Source organism: Phyllostomus discolor, chromosome X, assembly GCF_004126475.2.
Source record: "Phyllostomus discolor isolate MPI-MPIP mPhyDis1 chromosome X, mPhyDis1.pri.v3, whole genome shotgun sequence".
NCBI classification, from domain to species: domain Eukaryota; kingdom Metazoa; phylum Chordata; class Mammalia; order Chiroptera; family Phyllostomidae; genus Phyllostomus; species Phyllostomus discolor.
Genome location: NC_050198.1, coordinates 70,857,189 through 70,881,852, shown reverse-complemented (window position 1 = coordinate 70,881,852; position 24,664 = coordinate 70,857,189). Strand labels below are relative to the sequence as shown.

At 45.5% G+C, this 24,664-nt stretch overlaps 1 protein-coding gene across 8 annotated transcripts in view; it reads left to right on the top strand.

Annotated features, from left to right (window-relative positions):
• The first annotated feature begins 8,016 nt into the window (after positions 1 to 8,016).
• The window catches only part of SEPTIN6 (septin 6), a 68,470-nt gene continuing 51,822 nt past the window's right edge, over positions 8,017 to 24,664 (top strand). For 6 of the 8 annotated variants that reach the window (XM_028522262.1, XM_036016843.1, XM_028522260.2 and 3 more), the window contains exons 1-2: positions 13,774 to 13,848; positions 22,476 to 22,590. In XM_028522262.1, the coding sequence (XP_028378063.1) occupies positions 13,789 to 13,848; positions 22,476 to 22,590 (175 nt within the window). In that variant the 5' untranslated portion in view covers positions 13,774 to 13,788. Of the gene's footprint in view, positions 8,328 to 13,773; positions 13,849 to 22,475; positions 22,591 to 24,664 lie in introns of those variants that run through there. The other 2 variants (XM_028522266.2, XM_028522265.2) reach the window with 2 other exon arrangements.

Here is a 24,664-nt window from a genome sequence, read left to right as displayed (position 1 = left end):
AGCCATGGGAACTTTTCAAAACATGAGTCTTGCCACATCACACTCCTCTCTCTTAAACCCCTCTGTGGCTCCCTATTGCTTAGGAAAGACCCACCTTCTAACAATGCCTAGGGCCCTAAATTATGTGGCTTTATGCCCATGTATTCAGCTTCATTTTACACCACTCCAGTCCCTCTGTACTCCTGCCACACCAGCTTTCTTACTGTTTCCTTTTTAAAAAGTTTTTATTTATTTACCTTTTAGAGAGAGGGGGAGGGAAATAAAAGGAGGGGAAGAGAAACAGCAATCTGTGAGAGTTACATTAATTGACTGCCTCTTTCATGCCCTCAGCTGGGAACCTGGGCTGCAACCCAGGCATGTGCCCTGACTAGGAATTGAACTTGCAACCTTTTGGTTCACAGGCCAGCACTCAATCCACTGAGCCACACCAGCCAGGGCCTCTTACTATTTCTTGAACAGAACCTTCGCAAGGCTCTTCCCACTCCATCCTCTGTTCCCCTTGCTGACTCCTGTTTAATCATTTTAAAACAGTGCCTAAATCTTTATTTTTCATAACCTAAGTTTTTTCAAATTAGTTTTACACTGAATGACGCAAAAGAAAACTTAAATTTCCAATAGTTACACATAAGCTTGATTACAGTCTTATTCAATCTTCAGATCTCACTTCATACATCACTTTCTCCATGAAGCCTCCTATATTGACATGCTAGATTGAGTCAAATCTTCACCACCCCCCCCGCCCCGCCATTATAGGTTCTCAGGGCACAATAAATATCTCCCTAGTTGCTCTTATTGCAGTTATATTTTTGCATTTATGTGTATGATTATTTGATTATTGTCTGTCATTCCTACTAGACCATAAGCTCCATGAAGGCAAGGGCCATGTCTGTTCTTGCTCAACATTGATCCTCAAACCTAGTCTAAGACTTAGCACACAATAGCTACTCAATATTTGTGGGATTAATAAATCACTCAGTGATCCTCGTGTATAGGAAATACATAAAAGTAAACCAACTACTATTTATCCTTTTGTTATGGCTACCAGGAAGCCAAGAATCATATTTAAACCTTAATCACAGCCCTGGCTGGTATGGCTCAGTGGGTTGAGTGTCATCCTGCAGATGGAAGTGTTGCAGATTCAATTCCTAGTTGGATCACATGTCTGGGTTGCAAGCTGGGTCCCTGATTGGAGATCGATGTTTCTCTGGCATGTCAATTCTTTCTCCCTCCTTTTTCTGCTCTCTAAAAATAAATAAAATCATTAAATAATCCTTTAGAAAAGCTTAATCACAGCAATTATGTTAACCCACTAGAAATAGCATTATTTGAATTCTCTTTTGATCCTGATATTCTATTCCTACTATACTGAAACATAAAATCTGTTTTGGAATAAGATGCTGGGTGAGTGTGTGTATAGATGTGTGTATGTGTGTAAGCCCTCATGTTCATATGCATGTGTGTATGAATACAAAGATAAATCAATATCTAAATGCAGAGTGTGGAGAGATTGATACAAATGAAGATTTTATTTTAATCAATGACTAATGGTGATGATGGCGAAGTCAGTATCTCACCAAGGTGTTATTACCATATTTTATCTCCCTGTGTCTTATTTCAGTCCTTTCACAGGACTTGTGGTTCATCTGTAGAGGATGGCAAAGTAGAGACCTTGTTTCTCTAGATTCTGCACCAAGTCTGTGGGCTGTTAGTTGATGTCCTTCAACTTACAGAACTTAAGAGTTTTTTTAACCTTACTTTATCTTGTGAAATGTAACACATCCAGAAGAATTCCTAAAGCATAAGAAGACAGCAAAGATCAATACTTATAAAGCAAATACCCATGTGGCCACCACCCAGTAAAGAAAGCAAGCATTGCCCTGGCTGGTGTGGCTCAGTGGATTGAGTGCCAGACTGCGAAGCAAAGAGTCGCTAGTTCGATTCCCAGTCAGGGCACATGCCTGGGTTGCAGGCCAGGTTCCCAGTAGGGTGAGCATGAGGGGCAACCACATGTTGATGTTTCTCTCCCTCTCACCCTTCCCCTCTCTCTAAAAATGAATAAAGTCTTAAAAAAAAGAAAGCAAGCACTGGTATTTATTGTCTTTACAGTATGCTGGACACTGCCTTATGACACACCTGGTATTAACTACTTGACTTTTTGTGCACGTATATCTAGTCTCCCCACTTAAACTGTAAGGACCTTGAGGATAGAAGCCATGCTATATTATTTCCTCGTATCTTCCGCAGTGCCTGGTGCTGTGCCCTAGGTATAGTTGGTATACAATGCGTTTTACATAATTATATATCTTAGATTAACTCTGTGACTCTGGAAAGACCTCTGAAGACTCATTTTGGCAAATAAGAATTGTTTGAGAAAACACAAAATTATATCATTTGTCTAAATCGGTGTGTGTAAATCAGGGGATAAGGATAACTAGTATATCATAATGTGGGCGGTAAGCCCAATATCCTCTGAGTTTTGGCTCTTGCCCAATGTATAAAGCCAGCCTAGGGTTATCTCAGTAGCCTCCTAACTGATTTCCTTTCTCTAGTTTGCTCTCATCAATCAGTTTTTCATGTGATGACTTGAGTCATTTGCGTAAACATGGATCTTGCTGTGTCATTGCACCGCTCAAAAACCATTCATGCACGGGTTCTCCAGCTGTGACTTGCCTCAGAGCCACCTGGAAAGCTTGTTACAAACCCATACTTCTCCCATACAAAAGATTCTGGTTCAGCAGTTCCGAGGTGGGGTCGAGGCCTTTGCTTGTATAAGAAGCACTATGGGTGATTCTCTTGCAGTTGGTTCAGGTACCATGCATTAAGAAACACAGACACAAAGGATCTTTATTCCCTAAAGGTTGAAACTTCAGCATCTTTAGCATGGCATGCAATCTCCTCCTTCATGGTAGCCCCTTTTAATGCTGAACCTGTTTCCTCTATGCCACTCCACTCCCATGTCACTGTCACCATCATTTCTAGCCTGATTAGGTACAACATTGTTCTGACTCCCAAGTTCTAACTGCTTTTAATTGCCCTCTGGGCCAATCTTTTCCCCAAGCTGGAGCCAAAGTGACCTTTCAAATTTGCAAATATGTTCCCATCACTTCCCTGATCAAAACCTTTCAGTGCTTCCTCACCATCTAAGGGACAGTTAGTTTCTGCAACTAGTTCAGGTGGTACAGCATCTGGATGTCATGGTGTTCTTTCCAGAATGCCATGAAAGAATTGACTTATTAAATCATGCCATATGAAATAAAACACTTTTCAAAAGGACACTCTGCTAGCAGAAAATATGTCTGTATCATGTGTGTGTGCAATATAAAGTCATAGCCATAAGCACAGATGTCCATGAAAAAATAAACTGTTGAATTAAGCATGATCAGTACTGGGATTGTCTGTTTAAAATTCATTTGCTACTCGTTCATTCGTTTTGTTGCTTGCTAGCAGATAAGCAGGAGCATCTGTCAAAGATTTAGGAACAATTTATGGTTAAATGTTAAAATAGAGAAATTTCTGTCCATTAACTGATTTTTTTTTTCACTGTGGGCATCCATCCCATTTGCACTGGGCATGGTTCCAGACTGGGCAGGCATTGTCCCTGGAGAGCACGGCCTGAGAGCCCCTGTTCTGGGACAGAAAATCTAAGCTCTTGTGGCGTGACCAATGAGATCCTTTCAGATGGCCCCATCTTGTCTTCCAGCCTCATTTACAGCCACTGTCCTCCCCGCTACCACTCTCTCTGGCCGGCCAAGACTTGGAATTCCCTAACTGTTTTCTGTCTTTTTTTTTTCTGTGATTTTATGCATGGTGGTCTTCTACAATCCCCCATCCACAACCTTCTTGCTGGCCAGATAAACTCCACTCACACTTCAAGACTCAAACCAACTGATTGATTTTCAAGGTGCCTTCCCTCACCTCTCTGGGTTCCTACCTCCCCAAGGTCTTGTACCTGCCTGGTTATATCACTTATCACATAACTGGTTCTTTGTGGAGCTATCTGGCAACTGGCCTGGGAGCTCTGTCAGATCATGGTAGGGGTTCTTGTCACCCATTTTTTTTCTTGAGTTCTCTGACACTTAGCACAGTGGCTGATGTGCAGTAAGGACTCAGTGCATATTTGTGAAATAAATGAGTAAAATTGCAACGGAGGCAAAGTTTACCTTTAGAACTCCACAACTCCCCACAAGGGTCCCCTCTCCCTCTTTTTTGTACCCCTTCCCCAGCCCTAGGCACTCTGTACCCTCATGTGACCCACTGTAGAAGTCCACCAGGGCCATTCATTATTGCTAGAGCCGAGGCTTCCAACTTTCCCCTCGATATCCTACCAAACCTTACCAGTCCTGTGTCTCATCCCTCTGCAACTAGATTTCAGATAAACCAGTGCTTCTCAAACCTTAACATAAATTAGAATCCCCTAGAGGACTTGTTCAAACACAGATTGCTGGGTCCCAGTCGTGGAGGTTTTGATTCAGTAGGTTGGTGTGAGGGGGGCTGAGAATTTGCACTTGTAATAAATAACTTCCCAATCGATGCCACTGCTGCAGACCCAGAGAGCACATTTTGAGAACCACCGGAATAAACAAACGTGAAAGCAAGAGCAGCAGGTAATAGATAGAGCACAAAGGAATCCTTGATTCATCTTGATTTAGCCCCTTGAGTGCATTGCAGATTCTATCAGCACTGTCTGGATTCGGTTAATCCCAGATCATTTTCCCTCTACTTCACTTTGTTCTCCTCCTCCCACTTTTTGATCTTGCTTTTCAGATTGGTCTGAGTTTCTTCACTTCAGACCAACTCGACTATCCTTCTCTTTCTCCTTTCATAAAGTCACAGTTTCAGGACAAAGCCCTTTCCTGAGCTCTTAGTTCTGTTTCATTGTCCTCCTCCCCCTCCCTGCTACCTCCATCCAGTCTTAGTACCTCTTACCCCAGGAGTCAGAATGAGCTTCTTAAAGCTTGGCTCCATTCAGGGCTCACTTCCATCTAGCAGGGGTACCATTTCCCCTCCCTGGGGAGTCTGGTTCCACAAACAACATCAGCATGCTAATGACAGTCACTTGCTAGCTCTGGGAAGTCTGCTGCTTGCTCCAGCTTCCTTAAGGACAGTGGAAACACTGAAAACACCACATTTACGTGCTTTTGTTCATTTATTCACTCAACAAACCTTGATTGAGCACCTACCAGACAGTGTGTTGGGCCCAAGGGACTCTGCCAGGATACACGGATCATGTACAAATGTTCATGACTGTGTCTGAGGGTCCACAATTCCTGTATGAGGGGGATAGTTTGGGCCCACTTACCAAGAGGGGACAGACATTGAAGAAAGAAACCAGCCACTCATAGGAGCCTTCCTGTCTGCCCAGCATGGAAAACCAGGAGGCACAAATCCAGTGAGTTTCCAAACCTCTTTGTTGAAATAACCATTATAATCCACACCTGTCAGTTTTTGGCCCACTGCATTGAGCGAGATAAGGTATATGAAGCCCAGAACATAGTGAGCTAAAACCTCTCTATACATACCCCATCCACACTGACATAACGCACTGAGACACACAATAACACATATACCAACACACATTAACACATACATACTGATGCACATCAACACACAACACTGGGGTGCACACCTTTACATAAATATTGGCACACACTGAGAATACACACTGACATACACATCAACACAGACACACCGAAACACACACACACACTGGCTGACATACACCAACAAATATAAACATAGGAGTAAACACATGCTAATACACACACATAGATACATACTGAATCAGACACACAGCAGACAGGCACACCGACTCACACATCAACACCAACCCACACCTCACAGCAACTGGGAGGCCCAGTCCCCAGGGAGGCTTGCAGATGCAGGAGGCAGGTCTAGGACGGAAGGGTTGAAGAACACTTGAATTACACACTTGGTTCCAGCCTGAGAAATCCAGTGTTTTGGAGGAGGAGGACCCCCCCAAGGTTCTGAGGGTCCCTAGGGACAGGTGGGCAGAGTGGAGCACACTAGCCGGCTACCAAGGATTTGGCGCTAAGGCGCTGGGCCGAAATGTCCAGAGCTTTGGTTAGTGCGGAGCACTAAGGCGGGAGGGTACTACACCTGGAAGCAGGCAGGGTTCCCTGGAGCCGAGCATCCTCACCCCGCCTGCCAGCTCTAGGTATCAGCTTTCAGCTCTGGCTTTCAAATGCATGCTTCTCTTCCCGCCACCATCCAAGGCCCACATCCAGAACAGAGGCAGTAACCTGGTCCCTTCCCCGTCTACCACGCCCAGGCTTTTCCAGGAAAGACCTGTTTTCTTCCCAGTCTCCCACTGTGGAAGCGGCGGGTGCTCTGACTCCCTGCCCCTATCCAGTCTCGGTCTAGCCTTACAGCCTCGTTGCGTCTCCTCTTTCTTCTGTACTATCCCTCTCTTCCCCAACACACACACATCCAAATCCTCTGCCCTCCTGTTCAGGACACGCTTAATTGGTCCCTTCTTGAGTGCCAGGCCCCAAGCTACGCACTGGGGATGCTTTGTGCGAATTCTTGTTCTCCAGGTGCACATAAGGAGCTCCCTGAGACAGGGATAAGAAGGACTGTCCTGGCAGGTAAAATCCAGTGGCAGAAAAGAGCTTCATGTGGCCACCCCATTTCTCTGCCTTCCTTCCTTTTCCCCAGGCTCGGGACACTCAGTCAGGTCCCTTCTCCCTCTCTCTCACTTGTTCCTATTTTTCTGCTTTTCTCCTTTTGGCCTCCCCCTCAGCACCCTCCGCGCTCCCCCCCCCCGCCCCCGCCTTCGCTTGCCTTGGGCAGCTGCTACGTCAATTTCTCCCAGCCCCACCCTGGACACCCTGCGGACCTGTTTTTCGCTCAAAGACCTGCCTTCCCGACGCGGTCTCGGGTGCCACTTTAAGGTCTAGGTCCCCTTTTGAGACTAGGGCGCCTGCCCTTTTGAGGAGTGGTGTCCCGCTCTCTCGGGCCTCAGGTACTACAAATCTTCCAGGGTTCGCCAGTCCCAGGGAACTTGCAAAAAGTACTCCCGGGGGAGGAGGGCGGGGACATCGGGGCTGCAGAGGTGGAGAGGTGCCGAAAGCAAAGGAGGGCACCCGCGGCGGCAGCTCGCCAGGAGGAAAAGGAAATTAGACAGTCAGAGCCTCTGCCATAGGAGGCTCTCCCCTCAGTGCACTGCCTGCCGCCTAGCCCGGAGCTCATCCAAGGTTAAGGAGCAAACAGGGTGCGGGACAGAGCTACCGGCGGCAGCTCCCCGGTCACTCCCCATTATCCCATTCCACGGAGCTGAGGGGTCTTCACCCCAAGTCCCTCCTCTGACTCCCCTGCGGTTCAGGCAAGAGAGAGGGTGGGCGGACTGAATCTCGGCTCCCAAGCTGACCATCTAGGGCTAGGTGGGGAGAGGAGGGTTAAGCACCCAAACGGTGGTGGGTCAGCTCTACGAAATTACAGTCCAAGGCACTAGAGGCTTAGAAACCCTAGGACAGAAGGGGCGCTTCGTTTTAGGACTGCTGGCCTCAGACTCCGCATGGCACAGCTCAGTTTTGGGGCCGCAGTGCGGCTCCCCTCACTGCCCCCTTTCTAAACTCCGCGGTGGAGCGGCAGGTGCGGCGGCTGCTCCTTCCCTCACCGCCCCCCCCCCCCTCCCGCCCCGGCCTCAGCAGCACTCCCAGGCCACGGAGGTGGGGGGGCAGATGTGGTGGAACAACGAGACTCTCGCGGCAGGGGCTCGAACCCTAGCTCCCTGCTATCTCGGTGGAGACGAGGAGGTGGTCTAGGGACTGGAGGAGGGAAACTAAGACTGCAGAGCTCGGCCTCCTAGCTGTGCGCAGGAGGGGGAGGGGCGGGGGCTCCCCTCTAGCCTCCGGGGTCTGGGGACTAAGGGATGTAAGGAGAGAACAGGGGGTGTGACAATTCAGCAGAGGTCGGGACGTACCACGGAGCCCAGTGGCGGGGGGGGGGGCAGGACGTGGTCACCGAGGGGAGCCCCCGCCCCTCTTCTCAAAGGCCAGAGACAGAGGTTGTGGGGAGAACTGGAACCCGGCTGGTGGGGGGAAGCGGCGCGTTAAATCCACCCCCTTCTCAGATCCCACTTTCGAGGGGGTGGGCGATAGAGGGGAGGTTGGGGTTGGAGAAGCGGCGAGGGGGGCTCCTCCCTTGCACCTCCCCCCACTGGACTTGGTCGCGCCCGAAGTGTAACACTTTCTCTTTGTCGGAGGAGCTCCACTGTTTCCTGTGCCGGAGCTCCCGTTGCGGCGGCGCCCGTGGCAGCCCTGGCGGACGCAGGAGCGATGGCAGCAACCGACATAGCTCGCCAGGTGGTGAGTACGGGGCTTCGGTGCCAGCACCCGCTCCAAGGGCCTGCCCAGGGCGGAGGAGACCTGGCCGCTGCCACCGCCACCACAAAAAGGGCGGTGGGCAACATTCAGGAGCCAAGGCGCAGTGGGACTCCTGCTCCTGGGATCAGCGGCTCAGTCCCGCAGCCTGTCCCTGAGAACCGGGGCGGTGGAGGGCAGTTGGGGGGCTTGGCCAAGGCTGTGGGCCGGCGGCTGAACTTGCATTGCCCAAGATCTGCAGTAAGTGCCGACGCTTCCCTCCTTGCAGCCTCGTTCCCGCCGCTGGGGCGTTGCCGAATGAATGGCCGCACAAGTCACCAAGCCCTCCGAGTCTCTGGCACCCTGGTCTGGCTTCCTAGACCTCCGGGCCGCGCCCCTTAGCGCAGCTGCCCGTCGCGACCCGGTCCCCTTAGAAAGAGGGGTGCGGGGCTAGGGTCAGCCGGTGGCAGGAGGCCATGAATGGTGAGGGGGACAGGGAGGTAACTGGCGGGGGGAGGGGTTCTCCATATGCATTACATATGTGACTGCGTCTGCGAGTGTGTAGCTCTGTGTGCGGCTGAGTGCACGCGCGCGCACTCGTGCCTCCTGAGCGGGTGGCGGCGCCCGGCTGCTGTCTGACCCTAGATGAGTCTGCCAGTTTCTGAGTGTGCTCACCTCCAGGGTGTGTGCAGACGCCTCTCCGCTTGTGCTGCGTACCTCTGGGTCCCATTTGTGTGTCTGTGTGGGGTGCAGTCCACTGGCCTGTAGGCGCTCCGCTGCGTATTTTGGCAGGTTTCTGAGCACCTGACCAAGGTTGTGCGGGCCTTCGGGGGTCTGTAATGGTGCGTGGTCAGTGTACCTGGGCTCGTGTGCCAAAACTTGTGGAGCTGGCTTCTTTCTGTGGGGACTCAGGAAAATAATTGTGAGGTTTGCAAAAGCGATGCCGCCTCTCTTTATTGGCAACAGACTCTGGAAAAAAAAAATCTTCATTTAAAGAACTGAAGTTTTCCAGCCTGAGAAATCATGTTGAAGTGACCTGAGGCTCCATGTTTGTTTTTTTAGAGAAGAAGTTTGGTTGCAAAGGGAAGGGATGATTCCGTTTGGGGGGACAACCTAGCCTTTCTATTTATCTTTGGGTTTCTGGAATTTTCAAAAGTCCACAATTAACAGCACCCAGAGGCCAGGAAGGAGAGTGAAGGAGAGGTAGGTCAAATCCCATGACACCAAATACTACTCGATGAAAATCTCAAGACACGTTTGAAAACCTTGTGGTTTACTTATTAAGGGAAGGAGTCTGTGCAGTGCAATTCCGGTGGGGAAAAAAAGCCTCTAGGTATTTGTTATAATTGAAATTGATTTGTTTTCAAAATCTCAATCTAGAATCCAAGTGTTTTCTCTACAGGATATGTATGAATTTATTCCACCCTCTTGTCCCCGTTGGGAAGGGCAGATGATTTCTTTGGAACCTCCCCCTAACTCTTGCAGACCCCAGAGCTTCAGGTATTCACCATGTGGAAAGACTCAGAGTAGGTAGGATGCACTGGCACAATGGAATTTGAGAGAATTCTCTTCTCCCCAAGATTGACACTAATATTTATTACTTTAGAGTTTTGAGGGTTTCCAGAGTGCTTTTCTTCTCGTTACCCGCAGTTTGAGAAGGCATGGCTTAAGTAGAAGAATTAATCTCCTGGATTACACATCCCCATCCTTCATGACCAAAAAGGATGCTAATGATTTTTCTGGTTGGCTAATTATTTTGCATTTTGTCTATACTCTCGCACCAGTTCCCTTGCCTGGGTTAGGATTGCAGGGCAGATGTTGCAAAGAGATACCTTCTAGAAGATTGTGTTTCACCTCAGAACAACTCTGGCAACCCAGAGATCCCCTTTGTTCTGTAGATTGGTGTGGGGTGTGGGGGGATGGGGGTTGGCTAGGGCCACCTGGTTTGCCTTGCCTAGTTCCAGTTTGCTCTGGCTGGCCTTGCCACACTGTAGGATGAAGAGCATAATTGCAAGCCAGATTCTGAAGCTCAAAGAGCAGACTGAGCACTTGAGACCTTGTTATCGTGATAAATGGGTTTCTGGGAAAACTGACGTCACTCTCCATGTCCCCCTCCCCCAGCCAGTGAGGCTGTTGTTTAATGTGTCATTTGTCTTTCTGCCGTCCTTTGTGTCTGCAAGAAGTTGTAATTCACCAGGGAAAGATGGAATTAACTCAGGAGACCTTGGACATCTGGTTGCAGCTTGTTTCTTCCAGGGACCATGTATCCAGGGGTTGGGAAGAGAAGACTGGAGAATAAACCTAAGTGTGCCTGGCTTAAAAGTTCTGTTTAGTGAGCTCTGAGATGTGGTGTCATGCAGTAGTCCCAGCATGTGTGTGTGTGTCCTCTTTTCAGAGTCAATTGAGGGTCACTCTGGCTAGACTAAAACAGGCCCTAGAGATGTTGGGTAAGGCCCTTATTTGGGCATGCATGCAACTTGCAAGTTCAGTTCTCCTCTGCATAATACAATTCCATCCCATTTGAATGAACGCTGATTCTGCATAACAAAAGGATTTATCTATTGTGACCACAGTGTTTATTTGATTGACTGCTAAGTGTGTAGCATGATGGCTAGCCCTGGTCAACCCTACAAAAAAAATAGTAGCCATAGTTCCTGGCTTTTAAGCTTACAGTCTAGTTGGGAAGACAAATTGTGGACACAATAATTAGAGAACTACAGCAGATTCTTGGGATGTTTGCCCCTCCAACCCCTGTTTGTGAGGTGGCTTGGCTGCTAGTAATATGTACATACTGTGAAGGAAGACATGACCTGGCCAAGGTAACCAGGCCAGGCACAGTGCAGGTCCCAGAGGCTGCATTCCTGGCTCTTGCAATAAGCTGTTTATTTTCTCTCTATTTCCTTCCTTCCTTCCTTCCTTCCTTCCTTCCTTCCTTCCTTCCTTCCTTCCTTCCTTCCTTCCTTCCTCCCTCCCTTCCTTCCTTCCTTTTCTCCCCCCCCACATGAGCTGTTTGTGTTACATTTTGAGTTATAGACTCTTGAGCCCTGGCTGGTGTGGCTCAGTGGATTGAGCACCAGCCTGGGAACCAAAGGATCACAGGTTTGATTCCCAGTCAGGGCACATGCCTGAGTTGCAGGCCAGATTCCCAGTAGGGGGCACGTGAGAAACAACCACACATTTTCTTCCCTTTTTCTCCCTCCCTTCCCCTCTGTCTATAAATAAATAAAATCTTTAAAAAACAGAAGCAATGATGTTTTCTTCCAGTAGTTTTTCTCACTAATGAACAGCTTGCAGGGGCTAAGTTTGCCTTAACTAGGGTTAGCCTTGGGGTGACTGTGTTAGGGCAACTGCCTGCAGAGGGCTGTGCTCTGGGCTTGCTGTCCTTAATTCGCCTTGACGCTCCCTGCCTCAGCCATCTCCACTATCTCACACTAAAAGTAATATTTTATCTTAAACAGGGAGAACAAACCCCAATATTCACCCATACCTATACTGGGGATATAGCACTGAAGAATTTACATGGCTCCAAATATTCAAACTTCTTGAATCTAAGGTTAAGTGTATACGGATGATCATTGTATTATTTCCCAACTCTTTTCTGTGTTTGAGGCTTCAAAATAAACAGTTGAGGGGGAAATTACAATGCACACCCCCAGGACCCTTTCCCTCAGGGAGTTCACATTCTGGCAGCAGAGGCAGACACCAATAGCTATATAATTACCATGTGGTAAGTGCTGCACAGGAGAGCTACTGCCTGCTATGCAAATTCATTATGAGAAGCCCTAATCCAGCAGTGGATGGAGGTGGTGTGTGAGGAGACAGGCTTCCTGAAGGCTTCAACTAGGAAAAGGGTAGGTGTGAAGATGGGTGAGATCTCACTTCTGCTTCTGGGCTGGGAACATTTCCTTTGTTAATTCACACACATTTATTTTCATTCATTTCTTCAATGTGTGTTTATTGGGCAGTGACTCTGCCAGGCCCTATTCCAGGTGCTGGAGATCTAGTGTCGTCAAGGCAAATAGGATGCTGCCCTCTCAGAGCTTCCAGACTCGAGACAGAAATAAGCCCTGTTTCCTTTCCATATCCTAAATCCCAGAAATATGTTAGTGGTGTTCTTAGTCCATAACTGCATTACAGCTGAGTGATTTGTCTGTATAGTATAATGAGATTTTTGATCTGCAGTCACATGCACAGCATTTACTTTGTGGAGTCTCTGCTGTAAATTTTCTATTAATTGCTGGCTTTGTTACTCAGCATGGCCCCTCCCTTTGTGTGCTGAAGGGAGCAAACCAGGTGTATTAGGGGGAGCAAATCTAATTAGATGGCTAATTCCCCTGGAAAAAGGTATTCTGGAGTGAAACAGGACTGATTTCTGGACTTGCGTGGGCTCCTGGACTATCAGAGTTGGGGTTTTGTGTCAACATGTACAATCGAGAAGGGCTTCTATTGCATGAACATTAAAACCACATTCAAGAAAGAAAGAGGGAGAAAAGAAAATGAATACCATGGATAAGTGCAACATGTTTCTTTCAATGATCTCAAAATGCTTCCATCTGTATGATTTCATTTTCTCCAACAGCTTCCTGGGCAAGTATTATTGCCCTCTTTAAATTGAATTGGTCCAAAGTGTTATTGCTGGTCAGTGGATAAAACAACAACACACCTACCAGATGACACAGATTCATTTAAAAAAAACACTTGTGGTCTTTTCATGTTTCCGAGAAATAAAAATACTGCCATGTCCTCTCTTCTCCCTCTTTCACTGCATGCCCCCCCTCACGGCACACTCATGGGGGTCAGAGGAGCATACACTTGAGTGCTTCGAAGACTCTTGATGTTAAAAACATTCTCAACTTAAATCCAGATAGCAGTCATGAGTTTTTCTTTATTTTTTTCTCCATATTGCTTTAAATAAAATTCCTGGAGCCACCAGCCATGTAATGATGGATTATTTTAAGTAACAACGGGAAGGGGGCAGAATAAATTAGAAACACAGACCCTTCGTCCTCGGTTTGGCAGGAGGAGGCTTCTGCTGCTGCGATGTGGGATTTGAAACCGTGGGTTTCTCTGTTGCTTGCACAGAGGAAGGAGGCCACATGTTCAGGAGGGTTAGACATAATGTTATCCTCTCCTTCAGTGTCTTCTCATTAGAAGCAGCCATCTGCTGAATTATGCAGTGTGCTCTTAGCTGGCCCCAGAGTTGGGTCATCCGTTCCACTCAAAGGTGACTGGGGAACAGATTTGCAGGTCTTCTCAGGGACAGGACACAGGGCTCAGGTTTCCGACACCACGGCCCTCCGTGATCCCTAATGAAGGCCCTGGGGTAACAGGGCCAGGACTCTGCTTTCAGCCTTTGATGAAGTGTGAGGTAGCCTTGGGTTTCCTTTCACAGCAGAGGCCCCTAGCTCTGAGCACTGGCGCTGAGGCAGGAACTAGATTTTTTCAGATCCCCTTTAAATGAGACCAGATGGAGGCAGAGGCAAATTCAGGCTCCCCAGAGGACAGTTGGGCATTCTTCCAGAGGCCTATGAGTAAACTTTTTTTTTTTAACAGATTGGAGATTACAATGTCCAGAACACCTAGAAAACTCTGCTTAAATAGCTTAGCTTGAAGGGAACCTGTCTGGCTTTTGTGGGAATGTTGACCCACCCCTAACAAGGGGTCGCCCCTGGACTGAGGAGGAGATAATTTTGCTTAAGAATTTGGCTTGTTGGGTTAGGTAGCCCTGGGGTTCTTGAGCAGAGCTAGGCTATTGGCCAGGCTCAGGCTTAGATTGGAGTCAGAAGAGAGGGAAATGGCTGAGAGGATGCAGAATAGGGGCAAAACCCCTCCATGATATCCCCTGCGACAGTTGCCTTCCATATGGGCCACAGCCACCTTGGTGAGCCCATAGGCTTCCAGGTCATGTTCCATGGCCCTTTTGCCTCCAACTAAGCATCAAGCTGCAAACCCAATGTCCCAGAATTTTAGCAGCATAAAAATCTATATCTCCCATTTGAGGCAGCTTTTCCATTTGACAGTGGCAGTCTGCTTGGCAGGGCCCTGGATCCTAGCACCACTCTCTGCCACTAAATCACTCTGACTCGGGACAAGTCATTTCCTGTCTTTGAGTCTCTGTTTCCCCTTTTGTAAAATGAGCGGATTGGACTAGGTGATCTTTAAGGGCGTTAGCAGCTCAAATATTGTATGGTTCTTACGTTTCCTGGTTTTCCAGCCTAATTTTGTTTAGTTCTTTGCCTGCTTCTGCTTCTGAATGAGGTGGCAGAATGTTACTCCTCCCCTTCCTTGCTTAGACTCCTTGAGTTGGGTGGGGAGAGAGTTGGAGAGAAGGCAAGTCTGGACTTTTAGCTCACCAGGGTCTCTGAGTGGACTAGAAACAACCCTTCAGACATTGTCTGTTCCTGTAGGTGTATAAAGCCTTTGTCTTCTTATAAAGGTACAGGGCAGCTGAAGTTTTGTCTGTTGAGTCCCATTTTAAATGCACAAGGAGAGCTGGCTATTTAATGGAATCCTGCTGTGAATCCTTTAATAGAATGAAAAGCCACTCTGGAATTGATCTGGTGAGTTAAAACCTAGAGTTTCATCTACTGGATTTGCCAAAAATGGGCCTTCTGCCTGTATGGTGAGGATAGTCTTCTTTGTGCGTCGCCAGGGTCCCCTAAACTGCTCCCCCACTGAACTGCATTTCTGGGGCCCCTAAAGGGTTGCTGCCAGCTTCTGCAGGCTTTATTTCTCCTTGGCAAAGCCCCCAAATTGCTCTCTTCCAGTTCAGGGCATTGCAACTACTGTCCATTTCCTCTTAGCTTGGCTTAATCAGCACAAGGGAAATCCTGACACTTGATGTGTGAGGCACACTGGAGGTTTTTTTTTTTTAACCTCTGGGAACTTATCAGTGTTTTCATGGCTCTTACGGCTGATTATAACAGTGGCCTCCACGGCCTTGACAGCAGTGGAGGCAGCAGATAGGGCTGTCACCCACCTCAGTGTTTCAAGACTTTTTGGCACATGTTTCAGGATATGTGATTTTACTTATTATTAATATGCACATGAATATTTATGATAATAAGTTATGCTGTATGATGATGTTATATATAATGTTATAATAAGGATAATAGTAGGGTTTTATTATATAATTAGTAAAATAAATATTTTATATTACAGTAATACTGCCTGAAAGCTGAATACTCACCTGAATTTTCTGATTATTTGTATTTAAAGCACCTTTTTTGTTGTAGCTGAAGATTTTGCTGTAATACCTGAGGGCACTTTTCCCCCTAGGAAAGAATCATCATAGAACTTTTTTACAAAACATTTGTATTTGAATTATAAAAGTAAAATATGGCCCTGGCTGGAGTTACTCAGTGGATTGAGTGCCATCCTGCAAATGGCCAGGGGTGGGAGTGGGGAGCGGGGAGTGGGAGCTGGTGTTGCCAGTTCGCCTCCCAGTCAGGGCACATGCCTGTGTTGCAGGCCAGGTCCCCAGTGGAGGGTGACACATGGGCAAAACCTTAAGTGTTTCTATCCTTCCCTAACATCTATCTATATGCAAAGACTAGAGGAGAAAGTTTAGGGAAAGCCCAGTCATCAGCAATGAGCTGCAAACTTTTTGCTTTGGTCTGATCCTTCTGAATGACAGCTACTAACTTGGCCACCTCAGTTTTAAAGGGAGGCAGGCAATTCTCCGTTGACACAGATGAACGCTCAGTTCCCGCAAGCCTCAGATACTGCGTGCTTACTAGACCACAAAGGTTGAAGAGGGGCGGGAGGTTGAGGGGCACAGGGTCTGCCTACTCGGGTGCTTAAGGGACTCTGTTTTCAGAATAACTGTAATGAGAGAAAGGTGCACAGCTGGAACTACCATAACTCATTCTTCATAACAAGAGCCTTTGACTACTCAATTAAAAAATGAAATTGGTGTGTCCTCAGGGGGAGGAGGAGGAAGAGAAAGAGAGTGGTGTTTCTGCCTATGATATGAAATGTGGTGTAACGGATTTCAAAACCACAAGTGACTGCAGATGAAGAAAAAACAGGAAATGTAATTGGGGAGGGGAGCGCAGCGCTCCCAGTTCTCAGGAGCGCTCTTTCATTTCGCCTTCCGTTTAGCTCGTCTCAGACTGTGCCTCTTAATTGCCCCTGCTGCAAAGCTGAGTGAGACCTCTCCTTCTTTGTATTAAAAATGTTTTAAAATTACATAGGTAATGTGTGAATACATTCATGCTGTAAAAGAATCAAACCATATGGAAGCATACTGACTACCCCCCTGAGAAAGCTCCTGTTTCCAGTCCCCTCCCCTGAAGTAGCCACAGCTCTTGGTTTGGAGGTGTCTTTTCAGCCTCCTTTCTAGGCACTCACATATGTTTATGTGCAAATGCACATATTTAGGGTTTTCTTTGCATATATGGACTCATACTGTGCTTATTGTTCTAGAACTTATTTTATCTACATTATAATACATCTTGGAGATATTCACATCAGTACCTATAGACCTACTGCATTCTTCCTAACTGCTACAGAACATTCCAGAATAGGCATGTACCATAATTTAGTTAAATATTTTCCTATTGTTGGACGTTTATGTTTTTTCCTAGTTTTTCAGTATTATAAAAAATGTCATAATCAATTTCTTTGTAGTACATGGATCTTTGTACAGACATATGAGTTTCTGTAAACTAAATTCTGAGGGGAAGTTTCAGGGCTCCCAGAGGTGGGTCATTGAACCTATTTATTGGTTACAGTGGCCTTTCTAGCATCTTGGTTCAAGCCTTGAACACGGTACCGCCTGCTACTCAAAATGATGACGAGGTTTTGGTGTCGGGCATGCTGGGCTGAGTTGCTAGTTCCACCTCCTCTTGTGAACGTTGTAATCCAGGGAACATTCAATTAATTGCAGTGAAAGTAATGAGGACCTCAATTAATCAGGCCACCTTATGCAGAAAGAAGAAAGAGATAAGATATCAGAGGTTTAGTGAGGGAGAGGGGAAGAAACTTCCAGGGTCTGTTCTGGGACCAGTATATGTTCAGGTCAGTGTCCTGTCCTTTTTACTTCTACATATTTAGCTCTGAACAATGAGGACTGATATTCATAAAGATGACCTTTATGTTTTATAAGATTCATCAAAGTGAGAGTGAATGGTACTCACTAGACAGGATTTCCTAAAGCAGGAACTATATATACAAATACTACATTTCCGAAGCCTTCTCAGCAAGCATTGAAACAAGTTTGCTGCTCAAAAACAAACAAACCCCCACATTAACTAGATTCCATGTTCCCTAGTCCCTGACCTTTCCAGTTAATTTAGGTATATTGGACACTGAGTACAAAATACAGAAGAAATAAGGATTCTAAACATCACTAGTGACCTTTACCAAATCCAGATCAATGGTTTTTTTCTCTGTAATTCTTCCTGGCTTTAACCTTGGCCTCCAGGAATAGAAATCTATTGGGTCATCTCTTACTTACCTAATCATTTCCTCCTTTTGAAAAAAATCCTCTTCATCTTTCTATTCCTTACTTGTGGGTATTTCCTATATTCCATCTTCAGCTCTTTTCTCCCCATACTACCCCTTGGAGAACATGCCTGGTTTCATGCTTCTGACTCCTAAGTTTATACCCCAGTCCTGAATTCTCTTGGAGCCTATAATCCCATGTTACTCAGTACTTGCTGAATTTCTTTTCCTGGACATCTCACATAAGATCAAAGCTATCCTATTTTCATGAATATATAAAATCTTTTACAAATTCAGAAGAGAAAGACAAACATCTATTTAAAAAATGAGCAAAGACATGTACAGACAACTCACATATAGGTATGCATAACAATATACATATATCGGGCCCTGGCTGGTGTAGCTCAGTGGATTGAGCGTGGGCTGTGAACCAAAGTGTCACAGGTTCGATTCCCAGTCAGGGTACATGCCTGGGTTGCAGGCCATGACCCCCAGCAACCGCACATTGATGTTTCTCTCTCTTCTCTCTCTCTCTTCTCTCTCTCTCTCCCTCTCTCTCTCTCTCCCCCTTCCCTCTCTAAAAAATAAATAAATAAAATATTTAAAATATATATACATATATCAAATGTAAAAATAATAATAAAATGTGAATGAAATGACATGATGACATTTTTCAGTGATTCAGTTCACAATAGCTAAAAAGCCTCAGAAACTCAGTGTTGGTCTGTGTATGGGGAAACACACACTCCTGTATATTGGTGGTGGGAACAGATATTTGTATTATTCTCTGTTGACTGATTCTTAGTGTGTACCAAAATCTTTCAAATGTGTGTGCCCTTGGGCCCAGTGGGCTTCAATTGTAGGAATTTCACTTAAGGAAATAATCAGAGATTTGCTAATCTATAAGAACAAGAGTTATCATTTGTGTTGTTGAAAACATGGAAGCACACACATGTCCAGCAGTGGAAGACTGGGTAAGAGAATTTGGTAAACTGCAATGGAACACTGGGTGCCGATAAAAGTAATGTTTTGGAAGTGTATTTAATGTTAGGTACTTATATTAAATGTACTTAATAATACTATACTGTACACCTGAAACTAATGTAAAATAATGTTGAATGTCAACTGTAATTGAAAAATAAAATTAAAAAGAAATATACTTAATTACTCAAGAAGACATCCATGCTATATTGAGTGTCAGATTATTAAGTCAATTTACGAAAAGAAATATACAGAATGATCCCTTTTTTGTCAGAAAGAAGATATACAGACTGGAGGGAAATACATGTAAATATTAACAGTGTTTATTTTCAGAGAGTGATATTATGGGTCATTGTGATTTTCTCCTTTACAGTTTTCCATGTTCTAAAATATCTATGGTGAACATTGATTACTTTTGCAAAAAAAAAAACCCACAAAAAACTGACAAGTGTATTTTCTTCTTTTTAAATGAGGTTCCTTTTTAAAAATATTTTATTTATTTATTCTTAGAGAGGGAAGGGAAGGAGAAAGAGAGAGAGAGAGAAACATCAATGTGCGGTTGCTGGGGGCTGTGGCCTGCAACCCAGGCATGTGCCCTGACTGGGAATCAAACCTGTGATGCTTTGGTTCGAAGCCTGCGCTCAATCCACTCAGCTACGCCAGCCAGGCCTACAAGTGTATTTTCTTTTAGTAGCTTATTTAAAACCAGACTCCTTGACATCCCCACTAAAGGAGCCCCTTTTCTTGGCTTCTCTCTTTCTGGCCGTGGTGCCGTCAATCCAAGCTCCCAGGCTTAGACCATTGCAGCCTTAGAGATTTGATTTCTCCCTCGCTCCCTCTGCCCAATCACTCATTAAGTCTCCTCCCTTTGATAGGATGTCTCTCAAATTTGTTTCTCCCTCCTGAGTCTCAAGTCAAATCAGTTCACTTCACAGCATATATTGTTATAGTGCCTGCATGCCACTCTGCCACTTCAGCGTTACTGGAGTCATCTGCTAATGTGTCTTACTGCCCTTTCTCTCCTTCAGTCACTTCAGCAACCTGCTTCTGGCATGATCTTTTGAAAACGCTACTTGTATGGCCCTCCCTGCTCAGAACACTTAAAATACCCCCATCCCTTTTTCTTTTTGCTGTGTAGAGCTCTTTTCAGCACTGTGCTAAGTGGGAGGTAGTAGGTGGGCACATGGGAGGTGCTTTGTAAGCCTTTGACAATGAAGTAAATCTTTAAGGATAAGGTATGGTGTACTCCCATTGCCCTCCACTGTTTTCAGTTTGAAAACTGAAAATTCCCTTTCCTCGCTTTTTGGCGCTTGGACCAGAGACCTAGGAGCACTTGAGGTTTCATGGTGCTGCAGTTGGAGACAGGAGGAGGCATCCAGGGGCGATAAAATATGGTTCAGGAAACCTCAGCTCTGAGTCCCTCCCAATTTCCGATGCCTGCTATGTAGGAGGCTCCATCGAGAAAGTAGATTGGCTCATAAGTCTTGTCTCCCTGCTGTGTTGAGGACCAAGAATGAACAGTGGGAAACTCATATCTTTTTCGCTTGCTTTAATAAAAAGAATAAGGAGAAAGGGGTGAGGGGATGTGAAAAAGGATGAATGTAGAACAAACTCTGCATGACGTGGGCCACTCATGAAACCCAGCTGTCTTCAGATGCCCCACTGAGGCCTAGAGAACTCCAACCTGGACTGCAGGATGGCAGATGGTCGTGTTTCAAGAATACTCCACTGGGCGTGTGTGGGGGGTGAGATGTGTGAGGGTAATGAACTTACCAGAAGGCAGTCACTGGCACGTAGCCCTGTGTCTCATTCTTGGAGTAGCCGATGAAACCAATGGAAGTAGGATCTCAAACTGGGTGAAGTGGCTATCTGGGAAATCAGTGCCAACACTGTCAGCTGCTGTGAGGTTCCCCACCAATGTAGCCCATCCCTCTCAGTGTGAAAGTATGCCTTTATGGACCCAGTCTAAAAGCAGGCTAACAGCCTGGGATGTTGGCACAGGCCTCTTGGCACTAACCATGTCCTTCTTGGATAACTCTTGGCACCTTTCTGGTTATGGAAATCTTGGTGTAGCCCTACCCAACAGAAACTGACTGTTTACCTAGCCCACCCCTCTTGTCTAGCTTGGCTGTCTCCAGCTTTCCTTCTCTTCCCTTTCCCCCTCTCTTGCTGCTATTGGCAGTTAACGCACTTTTTGAGTACATTCAGCCCCCTTTTGTCCTCCACCCTGGATCCTTGAAAGCCTGCTCCAGTTTGAGGTTCTCCCTGTTTTATAAAACCATTAGCAAGAAGAAGCTTTGGGAATTGCATGCGAAGCAAAGGCCTCCTGCCTTCCAGGGTTGTGAATGACTTGACTGACCCCAATGGTGACAAGGGGACCAGAGGAAGCAAGTGTGGCGTGGCTGCAAGTTTGCCATGGCGTCACATGTTATTGGGGGAGTCTGAGTGCAAGGATAACCTCCCCGTGTAATAAGAACAGCAGCTACTGTTGATGGGATGCTCACCACATGCTCAGTGCTTGAGGAGTATTACCCTACCTAACCCTCACATGGTCCTGTGAGGTAGTAAAACTGGTTCCTGATTTTACAGATGGGGACACTTTGAGAAGTTAAGCAACTTGTTCAAGGTCAGAAGGTAGAGGATGTGGCACTGTAATTCAGACCTACCTGATTTCCAAGTTTAATCTCTTTTTTTTACACTTTTTTTCAATTACAATTTACATTCAGTATTATCTGTTTTAGTTTCAGATGTACAGCATAGTGGTTGGAAAATCATGTACCTCACAGAATGGTCCTCCCACTGCTTCAAATACCCTCCTGGCCCCACACAGTTATCACGATATTTTTGACTATGTTCCCTATGCCGTAACCTACATCTCAGTGACTCTTCTGTAACTACCAAACTGTACTGTTTAATGCCTTCACCTTTTTCACCCAGCCCCAACCACCCTCCTCTCTGACAACTGTCTGTTCTCTGTACCTGTGAATCTATTTCTGTTTTGTTTGTTAGTTTATTTCATTAGGTTTCACATATAAGTGAAATCATAGAGTATTTGTCTTTCCCTGACCGGCTTATTTCCTTTCGCATAATAACCTCTATGTCCATCCATGCTGTCTCAAAAAGTATGATTTCCTTCTTTTCTTATGGCTGAGTAGTGTGCCATTGTGTGAATGTACCACAGCATTTTTATCCATTTATGTACTGATGGGCACTTGAGCTGCCCATCTTGTCAAAGCCTAGTCTCTTAACATCTACACAGGGCCACCATTGTAGATCCCCAAAATGCCCTAGAGAGAAGGGTAATTGAGGTCCCTTTGTAATATTTACTGAACACGTATGCATGTAACAGGCATTGTTCTAAGTTTGTTATACATATGAGCACATTTAAGTCTTCCAATGACCTGTAAGATAAGTAATATTATCTCATATGATAGACGGAGAAGGGAACAGAGTCTCCGAGAGGTTACCCAGCTTTTAAATGATTTGAGTTGAGAGTTAACCCAAGTCTGTGGACCTCCGGCACCAGCAGTCTCACCCCATGACCCTTCCCTTCTGCTCTTTATAAGCCCCTCTGTAGTCTGCCTTGTCTGGAACTATGGTGACATTCATTATGGAGCCTGGGTGGGTGTTACTTCCTAGTGTGGAGATTATTTGGAGGGAGAAGTGAGGCCCAGATTGCTTGTAAGCACATTTTTATTTTCTCTCCCCCTTCCTCTTCCAAATTAGGGTGAAGGTTGCCGAACTGTCCCCCTGGCTGGACATGTGGGGTTTGACAGCTTGCCTGACCAGCTGGTGAATAAGTCAGTCAGCCAGGGCTTCTGCTTTAACATCCTGTGTGTGGGTGAGTATTTCCATAGCAGAAAATTCTATTACAGAAAATGGATCCTTAATGGCTGGATGTGGCTTTGCAGGTAATTAGGTTAAATAGCATGTCATTCTGATCTACTTGTAAGAGTGTTTCCCCCCTCTTTCTTCTTTTATCCTTCTGCTTGTTTTTGTAAACAGCTGGCTGTAGTGATATTTTCCCTGGTCAGACAAGAATATATGGTCATACCTTGGGGGAAACTGAGCTGTGTGTTACCCAGTGGAAATTTTGCAAGCGAGCTGGCTGGCTCAGCTATTGCTGTCAGGTTCATTTTGACTGCAGAGAACAGGAGCCACAGCAGAACTGGGAGGAAGGTAATGGCTGCGGAAAGGCTCCTGCCTACCAGCTGTGGGCAGTGAATTGGTTCTGTCAGTTTCCTCTGCAGCCCCGCTATGTTTGGTACAGTTCAAGATCAAGTGCAAGGATCACACAGCTCTGTGCCAAGTTCTTTTATTCCCTTTACGTGTATCTCTGGACTTTAGTCTCAAATGTAGGAACCACATCTTAGTCACCTCTGATATACTAATCATAGCACAAAGAGAGTTCAATGATGCTTGTGAAAGGAATGAATAAGTTACCATATTTTGCTGTGTATAATGCGTGCCCATGTTTTGGTGCGTGTTATACGCAGGATTATTATGACCGTTATTATTCCCATGGTAATAACCATTATACCCATGTACAATGCACATACTTAATTTTCTCTAAAAAATATGGGCAAATCAGTGTGCATTATACATGGCAAAATACATGCCCACATGAACCACTTATGCTTCTCAAACACTTTTCCATATTAGCAATTTGGGTCCTTACTAGGGCTTTGCAAAGTGAGCAGAGTGAATAGCATTTATATCCTCATTGAAATGATGGAGACCCAGAAACTTAGAGAGGATAAGGGACTTATCTGAGGCAACACAGAATAAGTAGCAGAACCATGAGAAGGACCCAGGTCTGGCTAACCCTTTGTCCATCCCTCTGCTTCTCTAACTGCCGCTAGCAACATGTCTTGAGAACACAAAAGCATTTTGGAAACTCAAGCACCAACTGAATACGAGGAGCAAAAGTTCCTTCCCATTCTTTAAGAATCTCTCCTTAGACCTTAAAAAATCCCAAATTTACAAACACAATCATAACATATAATTTTCACTACACAGCACTGTAAAGCATACCTGCATATTTTCATTGATCTACTTCCAAACCTTAATAATTGTATAATACCATAATAAAGCCAATTTTCACGCTGATTGGACCACTTCTGCTAATTTTTTCATCTTATTTTTGTATAACACATATGGGAAAATCATTCATGTTGAGGATCTGAGCCACTCCTGAATGGGATATTTTACTCTTTAATGTAGTCTAAAGTTCTGTTTTCTAACTGATGTCATTCCTTTTCTTGGACTCTATTTTCTCTTCTCCATCTCTAGCACTTCCACATCATTTTCTGTAGGAGAATAACTGCGCACTTAAGGGCAGGTAGAGCACAACAAAGTCGCTTCCAAACATGGATGGCAGGCAGTCAGCTAGGCTCACTCACTAGTTGAGTGACTCACTTCCACACACTAGCTTTGGAACCTATGAAATGAAAATATTGGGTTGGCCAAAGAGTCCATTCAGTTTTTTTCCCCATAAAATGAAAGAAGCATTTTTCATTTTCACCAATAGCATTATTGATTTGGATATTTTGAGTATGTTGGCCATTTCCCACGTGGTATATCATGATTGTCCTCAATTAATGTCTCCATTTGATCGCTATCAACTTCAACTGATCTGCCTGACTGTGGAGCATTGACCATCGAGAAATCTCTAGCAGGAAAATTTGCAAAGCATTTCTGGTACGTTTGATCCAGTCACAGCTCCTTCTCCTTACACTGCACAAATCTTTTTTTATGTGTTTCTACCTTTCTTGAAATAATAAAGCACAATATGCCAAAAATGGGGCTTATTTTCTTCCATCCTCAGTATTAAAATAACTACACAGAAACTCACCAATTTTGATGTTTTTTAAAAGTGCATGCATACTGATATGACAACTGTCATAATACTACAG